At 40.3% G+C, this 20905-nt stretch overlaps 1 protein-coding gene across 1 annotated transcript in view; it reads right to left on the bottom strand.

Annotated features, from left to right (window-relative positions):
- LOC135218004 (probable serine racemase) overlaps nt 1-20905 on the bottom strand; it is a 176070-nt gene that overhangs the window by 118 nt on the left and 155047 nt on the right. The window contains 2 exon segments of the mRNA XM_064254149.1: nt 1-266; nt 2880-2990. The exon segment at nt 1-266 is cut by the window's left edge and continues 118 nt beyond it. Of these exon segments, the coding sequence (XP_064110219.1) occupies nt 126-266; nt 2880-2990 (252 nt within the window). The 3' untranslated portion in view covers nt 1-125.

Here is a 20905-nt window from a genome sequence, read left to right as displayed (position 1 = left end):
AATATATTTTTTTAAAATAAATGGCATAATGAAAATATGAATTTTTTCTATTTCACTGCCTTCTGACTCAAGTGTACATCTTACACTGCAAACTAAATGTTTGGCAAGTCTCAATCCTCCAGTGTTCAGGTGCTCCATGGAAGGGCATCTGGGTCAACATTTCCACCACAAAGGATAACTCCAACTTTCTGGAGTGGTGGTACAATGCTCTCCAAACAGTTAACGGCAGCATAAACCCCAGCTCCAGCCGCTGGTTCTACAACAACCTGATGGGGAGAGAGAGAGAGAATTAATATTCACACCATAAACACATAAATACATATAAGAGCCGCATGCATGATACATCATTGGGTAAAAATTACCGTCAAAAGTGTCAAACACCACTTCTTACTTTTCTATAACCTTTCTTTGATGAAGTTTTCAAAATTTAATATCACTTTTAGCCCCAGTTTTTTTCCTTTTATTAAGGCAATCATTTCCAATAACTCATTTTTACCAATGCTACATGGGACATCAAATAATAGGCTCAGTAGCAAGCTACATGGAAACGAGATCCATGAAATTCTTTAAAAAGCTGACAACAGGTATGGGAAGAATATGCAGAGTACAATGGTAGAAAGGTTATTTAAAAGTAAACTTTCAGAAGTATTTTGGGAATAAGTCAAGCCTATTGTACCCTTAAATTGTAATGATCTCGTATCATGCTTCATGGAGATTCATTAATAGTTTATATCTGGACATTCTACAGATATTTACAGATGTGCAGTGAACCTTGCAGCAGGGCTAACAACAACCCAAAAAAATTTGTGATGTGGTAAGGTTGAGTTTAATACTATATTCATTATTAACCAATATTACCTTCTTGTTCTTGTAACAGATCTTATCTCAGAGAACTGCAAAGAAATAAAGGACTTAGAGATGAAATTTAATCGTATGTCCCACTCTTATCCTTTGCAACTTGTCTTAAATTTATATTCCAGAACAAATAAACAATTCACTTTTTATCTACTCTGTGGTACCATAAAGAACATCACATTTGTTTGCCTATACTACTATATGCAGGATAATCTTATAAAACTCACAGCCAGAAGGCCAAATACACGTATACCTAACAGCAGGAGTGATAATAGCAGTCTCCTAAGCACTTTAGAGAGGTTATCCAAATTGGCAATTCAGGGGAATTTCACACAGTATCCTTATAACAGAAAGAGCTCAGTTAAAATTTCTGTCTATTATTTTTCCCGTTTTATTCGCTTATATCATGAAGTCATGTGCATCTACTGTGATTTTTTTTAGCATAATAGAATACTATATATAATAAAAGAAATTTGTAGTTTGACATGATCAATCTTTCCACAGAATGGACTGACAGCTGAAAATCCCAACTATGTAAGGAAAGTAAAATCTATGTGAAAAAGAGGACAAACAACTGGAATCAGCTAGTGCATAATAAGTAGAGCCTTCATGAGTCTACAGTAGTTCACATTACAAAACCAAGATAAAAAAAATACTACTAAACACTTGTTAGTTAAATACTTTTTTGAATTACAAGTTCAATTTTGCAATTGCATTACTCAGCATTATTAGTTACATGGCCAGTGATGTTTTTGGTCTTGGCTCTTATGCAAGTAAGCTTAGCACACGAAGAAACAACCACCTGTTGTCTCTCTCAAGGGGCTAGTCTGCTTCAGACCAAATTTTGGCTAACACAGTTAGGCTAATTCAACATAACTTGAACAAATTTTTTTTATACAATTATTGTTCAACAAAATTAACAAAAGGGTTTAATACTCCCTAACTATTTAGGGCATCCTCAACTACCATGGGAGAAAAGAGTACGGGGATGTGGGCCACGCCAAACCCCTATCCAAAATTTACACTACTGGGGAATTTATCTAAAACAATGTTGTCTTCTTCTGTAATACACTTCTCTATTTGCAAGTATATCTGTGATGAGCATATATGATACACCTCTTCCAATATTTGGTAAAGGGATGCAGTGTTTTGATGTATCTTCACTCTTTGTTATATAACAATTAAAGGTTTGATATTAAATTTAATAAATTAGTTCATTCTTTCAATAAATTCTTTAAAAAACTGCATTCAAACTACACTGATAGGCTGTAATTCAACTCAAGACAAATTTATATCAAATGGATCAATTTCTGTCTATCTTTGCATTCCTATGTTACTGGAACTAAAACTGAGAAGGCCCAGTTATGAGTTTGCAAATAATTGCAACAATATTTAAACTCCAATAGAGAGAGAGAGAGAGAGAGAGAGAGAGAGAGAGAGAGAGATGAGAGAGAGAGAGAGTAGAGAGAGAGAGAGAGGGTTTGCAAATAATTGCAACAATATTTTAAACTCCAATAAAGGGGGAAGAGGGAAAAAGAAGAGATAGAAGAAGAGGAGAGAGAGAGATGAGAGAGAGAGAGAGAGAGAGAGAGAGAGAGAGAGAGAGAGAGAGAGAGAGAGAGAGAGAGAGAGAGAGAGAGTTTGTTTACTATACTCAGCACTGTCTATTTTCTTTAAAGCTGTCGACTACCTTCTTTAAAGGCAAGTAGATAAAATATAAATTGTTCATTCTTTGTTTTGGAAATGATAACTATCATCTGCAATTTGAAAGATAAACTTTTACTGTTCACTGATGCAACATATGAATAAACTATATGACTGTGTAGCTAAAATAAACTTATAAGTAATCGGACATAATCAAACTTTAAAGATACTGACTTAACTTATTTAGTGAAATTCTCTGACCATATTAAATCCTCAGATTTTTCTGAGAGTTTGTGCTTAGTTACATTTGTCAGTTTATTAATTTCAACTATATTATAGCTCCAGAAAGAAAATTAAGTAAGATTTTCCAGAGATTTTACCTTAATGCGTTCAAATATGAGCTTCATTCCCTCAATCATCTGGTCATCAGTAATGGTAAATACCATGGGTTCTGCATGCTTGCATATGATTGGGAAAACTGTGTCACCAACCTATGAGGTACGAAAATATACCTTTTTAAAATTGAATATGTATCCTATCCAATTTATCACATTTCATAACAAGAGATTAAGGTAACATGATATGTATTTTAAGACCTTATTCTTATTTGTAATATACTATTAATACGCATTAATATACTGTAACAAATTACATGGTTGAAATACTCATATACATACAATATAGTAAATTTGCAAGTGTTACTATAAGGTAAATATACATAAGAATATAGAAAGAGAAAATTAATCATAAGAAAACAATTATATTTTGTTACATACAGACCACTTTTTCCATTTTGCTAGAGGTTGTCACAGAGTACAAGTGATTAGATATAAAAAAGTTATTCTGTAGAAGTGTTATCTACCATGTAAGAATAACTTACATCTTACATAAGAGTAACCTGCATTCTGCACCTTCCAGTAACAGCATATGAAACTTGGGTGACTGACAGAATGTGAAACCAGGGTGTTTTGTATGTTGCCAGATGTCTCACTTTGCTAAGACAATTCTTAATCATTATAGGAAAAGAAAGAAGAGAGGGGAAAATAGACTGATGGTATTAACCCCCTTTTTATTATAAGGGTGACAACTAAGATAGACTGCATAACCCAAGAGAAGGATATAACAGCAGGTACACAGTATTTAGATAGAAGAATATGAATTAAATTGAGTTTCATGGCTAAACAGTTTCTGCAAGAATAAGTGTAATATAAAGATACAGACACTGTACCTCATGACATTCCCAAAATAGCATTAATGTACTATAAAGAAATTAAAGAACACAGATTTCCTTTCAATGGTCAACCATCATAAAAGTGTTCTCTTTTTCACTGCATTTATGCACAATCAAAAACTCACTGGCAAGATGGAATGATCCCATGCCATTGGTAAGAATCAAGCTCTCAAGCTCAAGAAAAAGAATGGCTTGTATCTTCATGTAGGAGGAGAGAGAGAGAGAGAGAGAGAGAGAGAGAGAGAGAGAGAGAGAGAGAGAGATGAGAGAGAGAGAGAGAGAGAGAGAGAAAAAAAAAAAAAAAAAAAAAAAAAAAAAAACAAAGTCTCCCCTTATGTAAGGAATCGATATTCCATGCTGTGATAATCTGCCCCATAAAAGACTTGGCGATTTATCCATGAGAGAATAGAATGAAAATGCTGCATGTTTATGATGCTGACCTTTGCAAAATGACATATTTTTTATCAATTTGTATTTTTCATAACAAACAAACCTGAGGTCTTAACATTAGGAAATCTTCCAGTGCCAGCTGGAAAACCAGTAAAATTAATAAAAAATTGTGTACGCAAGGAACTATTGGTATCTGTGCTTGATCAAGAGGTCTGTGGGATCTCCCACAATGCCTTACCTGTTAGAGGGGTGGTTCTAGGTGGGCCTTTATATTAAGATCTCAGGTTTGTTAGTAATGAATAGCACAAATTTATTAAAAAATTTGCCATTTGTTCATATAAAATACAAACCTTTGTCTTAACCTTAGGATACATTTACTCACTGGTGGGAGGATAAGGAAGGGATTTTTGACGTAAGGAAAAACTCTATTTCTGGGCGATTGGCCTCGTGTGTTGCCAGGCGAAATATCCTTTAATCTATTATTTCTAGGGTAAATGTACTAACACATACCAGAGAATAAATAAATAAAGAAAAAGGTCAGTATAACTGACTCGCTCACCCTCCAAGAGGGTGTCGGTATGAACACTATGGCGAGTGAGACCACTACCACGAGCCAAATGCCAATAGAATTCTCCCACTACAAAATCCCTCCAAGAGGAGAGCCGACCCACAGAGTGGGCAGCAACTACTACTACTACTCCATCCCATGCTGCCGACTGCTGCGCCTCTGTGGCCATCCTGAAGTTAGCAGGACAATCTTGGGCGATGGGATGGGTAGGGCGGGATTTCGCTGGCGACACGAGCCAATCGCCAGAAATAGATTTTTCCTTACGTCAAAATCCCTTTTCTGGGCTCAGCTCGTGTCGCTGCGCGAAAATCGTACCAGAGAATAGCACAAGATTGTAAACAAAATTAATAAAATAAAAGAAGGTCTCAAATAAAAGGTAAAATAAAATTGAAAGAATATAATTGCTAATAAGGATACATATACACAATGATACAAAATAGAAATATTGCTTAAATTACACTTAATTCTAATATATTTCTTAACTTAAGGTATTTACATATATACAGGGGTAATAAGGCATATATGTACAAAAATGGTATCTGTGTAAAGCTATGTATCAGAAATCCAGAGCAATTAACATAATAAGTTGAACAAAACAAACTCAACAATAATAATATATAAAGGAATGTATATAACTTAATATACAAAACCCGTAACCATTACAAATAAGATGTATCCCCGCCTAAGCATAAAAATAAGGAATCAAAAAAAACTGACATCCAAGAGATCAAAATCCATTAATCAATTGTGAGTGCCCCTAGCAAAAAAATAAGGGACACCCACTACATCATCATCAAAGCAGCTAAGACACAAGGTGACCGTAGATGAACAAGGCAGGAATAAGACGAACTGTTGGGTGAGGCAGGTAGAAAGGAGGACTGGTTCTTCTACTAAAGATTAGGCGGAGTCAGGGGAAACTATGTTACCCGCTGCTACTGCTGTGAAATTTCAGAGCTTCCAAGGACTTTAAGTAATGACGTTGAACAACTGTCGGCGATTTCCATCCAGTATACTTTTTTCAACTCATCGAAGTTCATATGTTGGAAATAGTTAATTGAGGTGGCTACTGCCCTGACATCATGTGCTTTTGGGAAAGAGTCAGGATTGGCTTGTTTAATGAAGTACAGGATTGTTGCCTGATGCCTTTAATAGATAAAGTACCACTCTCTTAAAGAGAGGACCCGATGAGGATGAGGAGGTCCTAGACAGAAAGGCTCGTAAGGTTGAAACTGGGCAAAGAGATACATCTTGTGGAAGGGGTAAGAAACCTTCCATGGTTCCCACCTCATCAAAGGATCTTCATTCTTAGCTATAAAGCTACGTTCCGAGAAAGTAGCACTTCCCCTGTGGGAAGGAACTGGATATGATCCGGATCTCTGGATAAAGCCGACAGTTCTGAAATCTAGCTCCTGAGGCCAAGCTTAATAAAAATAGAGTTTTTCTTAAGAGCATTAATAAAGTAGCATGTGTTAAAAAATTATTGGTTTCTGAAGCCAGCTTTAGAACATCGTTTAAGAACCATGATACTGACGTAGGCCTTACAGAAGGTCTCTAAGTCTAGCACACGCCTTGGGAATAGACGAGAAGTAGGAATCTGTCAAGTCTATGTTGAAACCAAATTGAAAATCTTTTTCAAGGCTGACTTGTTTGTCGTAATCGTGCTAGCTGCTAAGCCTTTTCAAATAAGGATCTGAAAAAGGATATAGCTGAATTGATTGTCATGATCCTAATATCTGATTCTCTCAGGAAGGTTGCTAACTTTTTGACAGCAGCATCATACTGTCTCAAAGTTGAATCCCTTTTATCGGATTCCAAGAAGAGAATATTTTGCGGGTCAATATTCGCATCCCTTTTTGCTGCAAACTTCATGAAAATCCATAAAGTTAGGGTTTTGAGAATCCCTGAGGAAGCGAACACAGTCTTCGTTTGTACTGACTGGGGAGAGCCGGGATTGGGATTGGGAATCCGAAGAGGGCGAAGACCCAGTTCCGTAATTCGAGGGTTCCCAGGTTCCCAGTTTCCAGAATTAGAGGGTACCAATTGCTCTTCGGCCAGTCTGGGGCTACTAGAGACACTTGACCCTTGAATGTCGTGAGTTTGTTTAACACCTTCATGAGAAGATTCACTGGAGGAAAGACATAAATCTTCTCCCAGTTGTTCCAGTCTAGAGCCAGGGCGGTCCGTGGCATAGGCCAGAGGGTCCAGGTTGGGGGCCACATAACATGGGGGGAAGGAGTTTGTGGTTCGCTTGAGATGCGAAGAGATCCACCTGTAGACCTGGAACTCTCTGAAGAATCCATTGGAACGAACTGTTGTTCCAGTGACCATTCCGACTCTAGAGGTACTGATCGGGATAGAGCATCTGCTATGACGTTCCTCACTCCAGCTATATGAGTGGAGGAGAGATGCCAACTGAACTTGTCCGCCAGGGAGAAGATGGCTACCATGACATGATTTAGATGACGTGATTTGGAGCCTCCTCTGTTTATACAATTACTACACTGCGCTGTCCAGGACTAGCTTTATGTGGGAGCACTTTGGCGGACGTAACCTTTTTAGAGTCAAGAACACTGCCATTGCTTCCAGTACGTTTTATGGAACTGACGGAACTGAGGTGACCACGTTCCTTGAACTTTCTTGAACTGGGAATATCCTCCCCAACCGCTTAATGAAGCGTCCGTGTGGATGGTGATCCCTGTGGAGGAAACTGAAGGGGCACTGACACGACAAGTTCTTGACTTTCGCCCACGGCCGAGTCGATTCTTTAGAATCAGAGGGACTGAGGATAATTTGTCCCTGGACCTGACATTTGCTCGTGAGCGCCAGATTCTGGTTAGGTCTTTCAGTTTGGCTTTCATTAGGATGTTCGTCACTGATGCAAACTGGAGTGAACCCAGGATCCTTTCCTGAGTTCTTCTTGACGCCAGTTTGTGACTCAGAATTGCTTGACTGACTCGCTATTTCCTTCCTCTTGGTTGATGGAATCGACAGAGTATGGGAGGATAGATTCCATTGAATGCCTAGCCACTGAAAGTTTGACTCTGGAGTGAGTCTTGACTTGGTCCTGTTTATCTTGAAGCCTAGATATTCCAGAACTGAATCACTTTCAGTGTTGCTCTGTTGCATTCCTCGACTGTTGAAGCCCAGATCAACAATCGTCGAGATACGCTACTACCATAAACCCCTTGCGATCTTAGTTGTTGAACTACTACTTCCGCAGCTTCGTAACACCCTGGTGCTACGTTGAGCCCGAAAGGAACTACCTTGAAGGAGAATGTCTGGTCTCCTATCTTGAAGCCCACAGATACGGACGGAAGTGTCTTGCAATAGGGATATTGATAGTTAAGCGTCGGTAAGATCGATAGAGGTGGTGACGGCCCCACGGGGAAGTAAGGTCCGCACCTGCGAGATCGTGAGCATCTTGAACTTGTCGCAGCGAATGGCTAAGTTTAAGCGGGACAAGTCTAAGATTACCCTTCTTTTTTGTGAGCCTTTCTTTGGCACGCTGAACAAGCGTCCTTGAAATTTTAACCGTGACTCTCGCTATAGCTCCTTTCTGAAGGAGATCCTCCCCGCATACTCCGTCAATTCCTTGGAAGGAAGTTGGCGGGGAAAGGTCTGGATGGGGGTGGGTTCGCTAACCAGCTCCAACCCAGGCCTTTTGACACAATGCTCTGAGCCCACTTGCTGAAGTTCCACCGGTGGCGAAAGTGAAACAGCCTCCCTCCTACCTGAAGTTCCTCATTGGTTCTGGTAGCCTCTCTGGCCTCCCCTGAAATGTTTTCCCTATTAAAGGGACCTCCCGATCCTCTCCCACGAAAGGATCGCTTACCTCTGCCTCCCTTACCCGAGCGGTCATACTTCTGTGAAGCTTGACCCTCGAAGACCTGGTTGTAGGCTGGAGAGAGGGCGTAAGAGGTGGAGGGTGCTGAGGCTGAGGGGAGATAACATAAATCGGCTGCGACTGAGCCTTTGAGGTGGAAGGTTGGCTGTTTGCACTAAGGGAACAGCCGGAACTTGCTGAGAAAAGCGTGGCTGCTTCTTCTGGTAGGGCTGGAAACGTCTAGGTTTCCTTTGAGCCTTACCCTTACCGGCTTGATCCTGTCGTCTTTTGGCCGTAAGGACCCCAACGGTCTTAAGGCTCTGGTTCAGTCTCGTAGCCTCTGACTGAACCTCCTTCACCATCGCTTCTGGGAAGAGGTCTGCTCCCCAGATGCTTGACGTAAGCAACTTTTCGGCTCGTGTCGAATTGGGTCGCTTCTTGTGGACAGTTTTTCCTACAATCCGTCCTGGCAGTGGCGAACTCAAACATTAAATCCGACTGCACCGTTTGAGTCAAAGATTTGGTAAGAAGCTTGAAGAGTGGCTCCGAGCCCCAATGGCAATGGTAGCCACCTCGGTCATAGCCATGGAATTAATAGACCTGGCTAACCGTGACTTGGCACGAATTCTGCCTGAATAAGGCTATCTGGAAGCCTAGGTAGCTTCTCACCAAACTGCTCCATAGCACAGTCTGGTTTGAGTTTTGCCAGCTGAGAAGGTGTTAGGTAAATCTCCCACAATTTCACCGGCTGAAGGAAGTAAAGGAGATGTAGGATCTGCTTCCTTCAGTTGAGGCATGGAATCCCCCTTCTGGGCTGCTGGAATAGTAGTTGTCGCGATCTTTGTCAAGAAAGGGAGCGGGGTACTCTCTTCCATCGTAAAAGATCGTAACGGACTCTTAAAAAGGTTGGATTTTCGTGTTGGAACAATCCATGTCCTCTAGACACCTGAGCCATTCTCTCTGAGCCTGGTCACGTGAATAGAGGACTGTCTCCTTTGGTACTTTATCATCCCGAGTCATGCTGAGGCGGTGAGCCTGGCGTAGCCGATGAACGGAGGCTGAAGGTCTTCCGGGTAGAACTCGAAGTCCTCAATCCTCCGAGTTCCACATTCCGGGATAGAGATAAGCCCGTCCTGGAAGGGGGCGTATGAACGCTGACGGCTTACTCTCCAAGGGTTGTTCATTGAGAACGGAGGTAGAGAGTCATACGGGGGTAGCTGGGCTCCACCTGTGTTGAAAGGTGGAGGAGAGGCTAGAGGACTTGCTCAGTCCTCCGGCTATAATGTTGTCCTGAGACAACCGAGAGATCATTTGTTCCATGCTATTTTCAGAGACCCAACCAGATCGCCCACTTGTTGTAACAGAACAGCGTTGGAGTCCAAAGCCGGAGCTGCTGCGGAGGTGGAAGGGTGGCTCTGAATCGGAACCAAGGGTAGCGGAACTGAACGACTCCGCTGGAGTGTGAGATCTCTCCCTGGAAGATCTACTCCTCGAGGACTTAGAGCCGGACCCAGAAGCTTTAGATCTCTCTGCTCCGGGGTTTTTCCAGCCGGAGACTTACGAGAAGAAGATGACGCCGAAGCCGTCTTCTTAGACGACGACGACGTCTTCGTCAAGGTTTTCACATGCCTTGACCCTTGACCTTGGGTCTAACTGAAGCGTCAGGAGAAGTATACAGTTCATTACCTGTAAAGCCTTGGAAGGATGGAGAGGTTTTGCAGGGGTTTAGAAGAACCAGTTGCACCCAAGGGCATCCCTTGGGTGTCCAACGTACCTACCTCGACCAACAGGTCGTCTACACCTACCATAGGTTCCACATTGATATCAAGCGTCGCGACTTCCGAGGAGATGTCCTGGCCTTGGTCCGTCAACGAGGCAGCCAGCTGTTGCTGGATGAAAGCGATAGTCGGGGCCGCCTCTGCTGGGTCGACGTAGCCTGTAGCCTTGCCTCCGGGGAAGATTAGTACCGCCAACCTCTTCTCAAGGATGTAGGGCATACCCTTGGCGGCGTTCTTCCCAAAACCGCCGACCCAGGCCCGCAGGGTTGCCAGTGCGGTATCCCTCACAGCCGGAGCCTGGAAGAGAGGGTATTGATTAGATTTTAAGAATAACTTAAAACTAAAACCAATTTAAAGCTTAACTTAAAATTTTATAGGGGCTATAAGACCCCCTGAATTTTATCTTAAGTTAGGGTGATTAATGTAAAAACTTAAGCACTATAACAAATGAGGACCAGTTACCGGAGTTGGAATACTTACCCTCGTTCTTAAGAAGTCTGGCTCACCAGATCGTAACAGATGGTACACGTCTCGTGGTACCAGACCTGGATGTCCCCGTGCGGAGTCGCGCATGGAGCATGGGGACCGGCAAACTTCGTGTCCACCTGGGTCCTGAAGTGTGGCGGCGCATCCCGGATGCTCACAGTTTGGTGGTCTGTAAGTGAAAGACACATGAGTATCTTAAAGACTATCACTTACAGGCTAAAGGACAGAAAGAACTCCGTTGCATGCCGGAGCTCGGAAAAAATTTGGGCATAACCCCTCCCTTATTGCCTGAATAGGCTATAACCCCGGAGACGATTCGGTGAGACAGGTAAGGGAGGGGGGGGGGGGGTGGTTAAGGTACTGAAGATAAACTTACTAGTTTAATAAAAGATCTTAAACCTAAAAACTCGAACGTACCGGACTAAGTCCCGTGCGTGGCGGAGTGTTGTAACTCAGCGAGACGGAGTGGTTAGAAGGGACCAACTGTATGCTCCGGTCCACCCTGCTGGGTGGACTAGCACCTTTCCGCTGGATGCCAGGTCTCCGGTGGTAAAGGAGCCCTAGTAAGGTGGGAAAGAGCGAGAGGACATACAGACTCGGGCTAGTAACGGAGCGACGGGGTAGCAACGGAGGAGGGGGAAAGGCCAGATCCCCCCCCACCTTACCATCCGGCCGGACTGAGAAGCCGGAGAGGTCGAGTCCAGTCTGGGTCTGTCCCGTCCCTCTACTCCCTCCGCCTGGGGGGAGAAAGGGAGGCAGGTCAGGGTATGCGGAGCGAGCATGGGCAGACCGACCCACCCCCCCCAGACCTCTATAGAAAGAGCGGGAGGGGGGGAAGGTGACTGGACAGGCGTCTGGCTGCCTCGTGATCACGTAGTGACCACGGGGCGGTAAGAACCAAACAAAAGACAACTAAGCCTAGAAACATAACCAACTGATCAGAGATGCTATCGGGAAGCAACCGAACTGAAGAGCGGTAGCATATAGGCCCTATGGGCCATAACCTAGGCTAAGCAAGCAGACGCCTAACTAACCTAAACAAATATCATATAAATAAATCAAATGAATAATAATGAAAGAAAGAAAACAACATAGTAGGAGAAAAAATCCAGGAGTGTACGACTAACCCGAAGGGCAAGTCACCACTCAAAGCTAGCCGAGGCCGATACTAAGAGCCGTGGCTAGGGTCTGGATGGAAGGAGCCTACATAAGGTAAAAGACATGCATGCATGACAAAACCGTGTAGAAACCGTACCCTAAACAAAGCGGATAATAGAAATAGAGCGTACTTAAGTAAGGGGATGTTCTGGGTATGGGCGACCAAGAACGAACCCACCACGAGGCAGAACCCATGCTGCCAGCTTCCGACCTAGAGTTCGTATTTATACCTAAAAAACGGCAAATAACGGGCTCAGGGCCTGAAAAAACCAAATAGGCAAATAAACAACTGAGTACTTTAAACTTAGCTGCTGCGATGGCTGCACGCTCCATGGTAAATAAATCCAAAGAAAAGGGCACAAAAAAACACGAGAAAAATAAAAAAGGGCACGTGTGAATCGTGTGCGCTAACTGAAAAGGATGGCCACCAGAGGCGCAGCAGTCGTTCAGCATGCAATGGGATGGAGTAGTAGTAGTAGTTGCTGCCCACTCTGTGGGTCGGCTCTCCTCTTGGAGGGATTTTGTAGTGGGAGAATTCTATTGGCATTTGGCTCGTGGTAGTGGTCTCACTCGCCATAGTGTTCATACCGACACCCTCTGGAGGGTGAGCGAGTCAGTTATACTGACCTTTTTTCTTTATTTATTTATTCTCTGATATGTGTTAGTACATTTACCCTAGAAATAATAGATTAAAGGATATTTTGCGCAGCGACACGAGCTGAGCCCAGAAAAGTATTATAAACTGACTGGGAGTTTGTCAACTTTAGTCAATTTCCAAATAATATATATTCTAAGACAATTGACTTTAACCTCTAAACCTGACCTTAACCTCAAAACCTATGATAGTATATGAGTATCTTTAGATTTCTAAATCTGGGTGTTCCATACAATGACTTAGTTCATTGCATCTGCAGAAGATGGAAAGCCATCTGTTTTCATTACAAACCAACATATCTTTTTATGTGGGTTTGTTATCACTCCTCTCTTTGCTACAGAGAGGTTTGTGTTGCTACTGAAAAGTATCATACATTACTCATCACTCTAACAGCATGGCTGTCTCACTCACCTGTATCCAGTCTGTTCCAGCTTATGATGGTAGTATTCTTCTTTTACTGCCTGTAGGTAAAGAAGTAGATAGAAAACAGGCAAGAAAAGAGACCAGTCAGTCATGTCATTCATTCTACTTTCATACCTTCATCTTATTGAAAAGCCATCACCGGATCCAAGGAAACAGTGCCCAAGGACCTATAGGCAACATTCTTCCAGTAAAAGGAAGTGAAAGTGGTTTGATGTAATCAAACACCAGCTTTCAAAATTCTCTCAACAGACATATTCCTCTTGAATCCCAAAGAAGAGCTCAGATCCTTGATGTCATGCACTCTTGCTCTCACCTTTCAGATTTTGCCAAATATGCATTCCTGATTGTTTCTCTTAACCAAAGCATTATTGTATTCTTGGACACTTCCTTCTTGACCCGGCCTGTGCTAACAAAAAGCCTCTGACATCTAGGTCTGAGATGATGAGTTCTTTTTAGATAAGCATGCAGCACCCAGACAGGGCATAACAACATTTCTTCAGGGTCATTATCTGCAAAGTCTCCCAAAAAAAGTATAGAAAAGGAGATAAATCTGTCATCTGCAACTGATGGATTCTGTGTCTTAACCACAAATTCTGGTATAAACTCAGAGATTAACAACCTCTGGAATGTTTTACTTCATCTGACAATCCATGTAGTTCCCCTACCCATTTGGTAGATGCTAGAGGCAACAAAAAAACTGCTTTTAGAGTCAAGCTTCTATCAGTGGCTAGTCACAATGGTTCATAGGGAGCCTTAGTAAGGCTAGACAATACCATGGTTAAATTCCAGTTGGGAGATTTTAGTACTCTAGGTGAACACGACAGCTCAAACTCTTCATTAACATAGATATTTGCCATGAAGACGAAATATCTACATCTTTCATCCATAAGACTAGAGCTAGTGCAGCCGTATACAACTTTATGGCTGACACAGAAAGGATTTTTCTGTTCTACGGTAGATCAAAACATCCACTATTTATTGAATAGAAGTTCCAAGTGGAGAAATACTCCATCTATGTACCCAATCGCAGTAGACACACCACTTTCCCTGGTACAGGTGGCCCTCGGTTAGCGGCAGGGTTTCGTTCCTGGCTGGTGACGCAGAGCGATTTCCGACGCTAAGCGATTTTAAAGTATACAGCTGCCGCACACCTTCTTTCAGAGTACTATAACTGGTTCACTTAAGGTAGATTCTTGGGTGATCCCTATGCCTACGAGACGTTAGTTTGGCGGCCGCTGATTGGCTGGGAGCTGCCTACCTCCCGGTACCAGCCAATCGGCGGCCACCAAACAAACATCTCGTAAGAATAAGGCTCATCCGAGAATCTACCTTAAGTGAATCAGTTATAGACCAGTTAACAGTGCCCTAGACCTGTCAAACGGCACCGTAATTCCACAATGACACAATAAGTAAAATTATATTTATGCAGTATAGTACTACTATAGAATATACTGTACAGTACATTATATGATTATAAATACTGTAAAGTGAAAAAAGTCTACTTTTAATCCTTTGTGTGTCCAGAGTATGTAGAGATATAATAAGGTTTTATACAGTGTACAGGTAGCTATAGTGTTCAAGTTTTGATAATTCGTCTTACGATAATTCGATTTTACGAGAGACCAAATTACAATAGCCTAACTTTATGCCATCTTCTATCTAAATAAGTCCAAAAACAGCAAAAGAGAAGGATGAAAGTATTGTTTTAACGTTATACTCGTTGCATAAACGTGTATATCCATGAAAACCGAACAAGAAACAACTTTTTTTTTCTAAGTACAACTGAATTGGATAACAACATCCATTTGGCTTGTATTTCAACCATCGTACTATAGTAAACAATTACTGTAGTTGTTATAAGTGATGTTATGTAGAATAAGACTGAGATATTTTAATGTAATAACTTTATTCACTATAGATCAAAGATCAGTAGGGAAATATACTGTTAAATTTAAACCTAGTTATAGCTGAAGCTGAGAAAACTGTTCAAGCTGCTAATGACCATTATCATACATCGGCAACAAGGATAAAACTCCAGTAAACGTATGTCATCAAACACAACCGCAGATAAAATAACTGAGATTAAATCATATTAATCAAAACTACTGTGCTTGAAGAACACATTTTATGTTGGTTTCACGACGATAAAAGATAAATAACGTAAACTTCGTATTACGATGATATAAAGTAAAATTGCGAACGGAATCACATAATTGTTTTACTCAATAAACACGCCGCCAAGGTAATTCGTTAAAAAAAAAAATGTTTGTTCACAATCACAACGAGACATATTGAAGTCAAATTTCCACCTAAAAACACGTCGTATAAGGAAAAATGACCTTGTCTCATATAAGTCAAGTATCTACTAGATATTTGTTTATGCTAACCAGAAGCAAGAAAATTTGTTCAGAATTGCGTTAAATATGGAGAAACGAACTCGTACTCACCATCATCTGATTTCCAAACCAAAACATTGACCGCTATGTTAGTAGTATTTTATAATACAATAATATGAGGATACATACAATATTATTGGATACATTGAGGTAATGTATAACTTTTTAAAAGGTTTATGGAAAAGATGCATATGTATTTACTTTTTCCTCTGTGCTTATCTTAATTTTCATCACTATGCCACCTACGGAGCAACAGCATCTCGAGCTTGCGCGGTCGTACCTCAATTTTTTGCTCATGTAACAAAGCAAAAAATTGACAGACTTGCATAGTTATATTTTGTACTTCTATCCCATGGAGAAAAAAATTTGCAGTGTTACAAAATTGAATGTATATGCGAGTTTCGTCTTTTAAAACCAATTTATGCAACAATTGTAAAATATAACTTATTTTATAAAATTGTGATTCAATAATATAAATTAAAATTTTATTAGTCGGGCACGACTGAACAACCTATTCTCTTCATCATGTGAAGGGCTACTACAATGACTTCAAATGGACATATGTACTGCCATTGCATCATATTTATGGGGAGAAAAAAAAACCATACACATTAAGCATGAAAACTTATAACAAAAAGTTGAAGTTTAATTTTAAATATGAATTATAATTAGCTCCCAAATTAATAAAATATAACCACGTGAAGTCTTTGTAAATAACTTTTTTTCGGGACAGTGGCGGAAAAGAACGAACATGAAAAATCATCCTCTGATAATGTGGAGGGCAGTTACAAAAGCTCCCTTAATTTATATCATAATTATGTACAAAAATAAAAATACCCTTTACGTAATATATTTTCATACACATTTTAAACATAAAAGCATGAACATTTATAAAATCGACACATCGATCGCTAAATTTCCACTTTTTTAACTCAATATTTTCGGAAGAGCAGCAGGCAGCGGTGGACAAGAACGAACACGAAAAGCTGCCTTTGTACCATATATTTATGTACAGAAATAAAAATACACTTTACATAATATATTTTCATACACATTTTAAACATAAAAGCATGACCATTTATAAATTGACACATCAATTGCTAAATTTGCACTTTTTTAACTATATTTTTGGAAGAGCAGCAGGTGGCAGCATAGAACAGCGTCATGGGCATATAGTTTACCCTGATACCTATGTAATAACTCTCAATAAAAATGTTTAATATTATTTGCATAACCTTTATGGTCTGAACGGTATTTCTACAAATGTATGTACTAATTAGACATAACGGCACCTGTGGCTCTGTTAACCGAAAATTGTACCGTAAAAATACCTTAAAATACCTTATTTTTAATTAATATTTTTGACGACAGCCGTAAAACCGATTTGACGCTAAGTGATTGTGCCACTGACCGCAGGCCGCCTGTATACACGTCGATGACTTTCTGATATATCCTGTCACCTGTGATGCTGCTTTTTGAGAAAAACAGGGTGGAGATAATTGAAGTTTTCACCCGGGAAGAGATAGGGATTGTACTGATTGGTGGTACCTCTCCACATAGGGTTGGCATACTAGGTTGTGCCAGGGCAGCAGTTCTCTCCGAACTTCTACTAGCAGGGGTAACATCAGGAAACCATTCACCTTTGGCCACAAGGGAGCCACAAGGGTCATCGTGAGATTTCGTGACCGCATCACCTTGTTCGAAACCTGATGGATCAAACACAAGAGTAAAAGCATATACGTCCAGATTGTCCCATATATGCTGTAGAGCATCCTCTGCTGCTGCTTCTGTGTCTGGGACTACTGAACAATCTATCTCCAATTTTTTGCTGTATCTTGTTGAGAACAGATCTATCACTGGTCTTTCCCACAATACTATCATTCTGTCCGCCACTTCCAGGATCTGGTTCAAGCAGCACAACATATCTGCTATTACATTCCTTTTTCCAGATGTATCTATTCTGGTCCTGATATCTATCATGTTCTCTACAGCCCACTGAAGTAGTTGAACTGTCATATGTAGTTGACGAGATACTAGGCCTCCCTGTTTGTTTACATATGCCACTACTGTAGTGTTGTTCAACATTAACATTACTGAGTGTCCCTTTACCCTCTCCTGAAACTCCTGCAGTGTTAGGAATGCTGCTTTTGGTTCCAATATGTTTATATGGAGTGTCTGTCCTATTGACTCCACTTCCCTGAAATCATCAGATCCTCCAGCCTTTGACTGACGCATCCGAGAAAAGAAGATCTGGAGAGGGTTGATGCAGGGGTACCTTAACTGTCAGATTATTGTCGTCCAACCACCACAGTAGATTTTTTCTAACCTCTGACAACAGTGGGATCTGCTCGTAGGGATGACCTACTCTGGGTGACTAAATTTCCTTCATCCTCCATTGTAAAGACAGATGGTGTAAGCTTCTGGGAGGAACCAGCTTCACTAGAGAATTTAGAATTCCCAGAACTACCTGCCACTGCTTTGCTGGTTGTGTTTCCCTTGCCAGAAAGATATTCACAACTTCCTTGTATTTTCCTACCCATTGATATGATGGAAAAGCTTTGGCCTTTATTGTGTCTAGAATCATCCCTAAATACACAATCTTCTGACTGGGATCCAAATTTGACTTCTCCTGATTTATCATAATGCCTAAGCTGGAACAAAACTGGAGAAGTCTCTGTCTCGAAGCAACTTTTTCTCTTCTCGGAACCTTGTTATTACCAGCCCATCATCCAGGTACCTCAATAACCTGATCCCATGAGCATGAGCCCATGTTGACACGAGAGTGAATACTCTCATAAACACTTGAGATGATGATGACATCCAAAACACAGAACTCTGAATTGAAATACTTTCTCTGCAAGACTGAAACAGAAATTTCCAGGAAGAATGATGGATTGGAATCTGGAAGTAAGCATCCTTCAAGTCTATTGTCAGCATAACATCCCTGTCCCTGATCACTGTTAGAACTGTCCTTGGGGGTCTCCATTCTGAATTCATCTTCCTGACAAACAGATTCAAAGTTGACAGATCTATAACCATCCTCCATTCACCATTGGCCTTCGGAGCAAGGAAAATATGGCTGTAAAAAAAAAAAAAAAAAAAATCCTCGACGGAGGTGCTACTGCTCTACAGCTCCCTTTCTCCCATCATCACTTCCTCTTGCAGACACTGGAACGACTGAGTGGAGAGAGGTACCCAAGCAATCTTCTTGCATCCCTTTCTCTGTATCTTTGAGTCCATCAATCAACTTATATTTAGGAAGGCTAAAACACTGGCTGAGAAAGTCAGGTTCCTTAAGAACCAATTTAAACAATTCAGTATTTAATGAAGGAAATGTATATATAATGGACTGTACAGTATCTGCAAACTAAAAAGGTTGAGAACTCATTACCAAATGAAATACTTTAGTATTATTATCAAAATGTATGAGATGCAACATGTATCCATATAGAGTAGAGCCTCGGTTCTCAACGCTAATTCGTTCCAGGAGGAGCGTCGAAATTCGATTATTTCGAGAACTGAATCAAGTTTTCCCATAAGAAATAACTGAAAATGGATTAATCCGTTCTTGACCATCAGTTATTACCCTAACCTTGCCTTTTTATAAAATACATTACATGTAAATTACAACTAAATAAGTTAAAAGTTAAATAAATATTATGTTAAACGTATATTTATAATTTTAAATGTATAATATAAAGTATAAAAGAAAACTGGCCTGCGTCCAACTGATTGTTGACCAAGCGCCATAGGCTACCTAAGTAAATAGTAAGTAGAACGTAGTGTAGTGGGTAGGCATAAAACGTGTTGCTAACATAATAAAAACATTGAAAAGCAAGTCTAATTATTACAGTAAATTAATAAACTATTAAAATTAAACCCAATTTATATTTATCAAAAATTTACGAAAATTTGCCTACAGTAAGTCGGCATTTAAGGATGTAAACAAACCATAGCACAGCCCTGGTGGTTTATAGCAGGACTTAAGGTAGTAAACAAACCATATCGTCGCTATAAGCCTAGAAAAGTTTACATTCAATATTAATTTAAGGTAAATCTTATACGGAGTTGACTGCAATACTGTATACAAAATCGCTTGAAAATTATCTTTCAGTAAATGTTATGATACTAACGATTTTGTTTCATACATGTCCTTATAAAAAAGGTGCATCTTTTACAGCAAATTGTCCAATATCAGGGCTGGTTTCAAGCTTATTGGACTTTGACAATTATTATGGTACTGCATGGTACATATATACGTACATATAAGTAAAAGAATCTTCTTAATTTCTATAATTACTATACCATTATGTACCAGCATCTCTTGAGTTTAATATCAAGCTAACCTCTTTTTTACGAGGACGCTTATAAACCAAGCATACAGATTGCGTTCGTTACTGTGCACACGTTACATATGTAAACTGTGTCACTACCAGATCTCATACGTAAACATTGACGTCTTTTTACAGTAGACATAAAAGAATAGTCTTAATTTCTATAATTATTCTATACCATAGCGGCTTCTCTGATTTAAGCTAAGGCTAACCTCCCCTTTACCAGCAAGCTTAACAAAGCTTAAGATTGCGTTCGCTACCGAACGGCACACATTACGTATGTAACAGTGGTTTCACTACCAAATCTCACATGTAAACAATGACGTATTTTTACAGTAGACATAAAAGAATCTACTTAATTTCTATAATTAATGTATACCGTAGTGACTTCTGAGTTAAGCTAAGGCTAACCTCTTCTTTACTGGCAAGCTTAAAAAGCTTAGATTGCGTTGCTACCGAACCGAACATATTACATATGTAACTGGTTTCACTACCAAATCTTACACATAAACATTGATGTATTACAGTACGACATAAAAGATTCGTCTTAATTTCTTAATTACTACGCACTTAATATGGCATAGTGGCTTCTCTGATTTAAGCTATGGCTAACCTCTTCTTTACCGGCAAGCTTAACGAAGCTTAAAGATTGCATTCGCTACCGAACCGCACATGTAACCTACGTACGTAACATTGCCTTCACTCCAAACCTAACACTTAAATACGTATTGCATTTGCTACTGAAATGCGCTCCTCAAGCGTGAGCATGGTTTTAGAATAGGTCTACACTTGAAAAAAAATCACGCAAGGGTGCTTGATTAAATCTTTTTTTCACTCATCGCTTTCACGCAGAGGAGAGGATAGACGAAACTTTAGGTTTATTTTGGAGTTGGAAATGATGGAAACATTTTGAAGAAGGAAAATGCGAGATGCCATGTAAACACTTTTCCATTATTTCAGAGATTAACGATAGCAAAAGGTTTGAACATAGATAGCCAGTAGTAATGTTGGGACCCATGATGAATCAAAAGGTAACTGCGTATACAGTTGATACCACCAAAAAAGCAAACGAAATGCGCGCAAGGTGTACGAGACTCGACACATGTTTGAATGTTTGTAAACAATAGCTGCGGACTTAAAACAATGCTGAGTGGCGTCACCAGT

This window comes from Macrobrachium nipponense, chromosome 9 (assembly GCF_015104395.2).
Source record: "Macrobrachium nipponense isolate FS-2020 chromosome 9, ASM1510439v2, whole genome shotgun sequence".
Taxonomy (NCBI): Eukaryota; Metazoa; Arthropoda; class Malacostraca; order Decapoda; family Palaemonidae; genus Macrobrachium; species Macrobrachium nipponense.
Note: the sequence above shows the minus strand (reverse complement) of the source record. Positions and strands in the feature narration are given on the sequence as shown.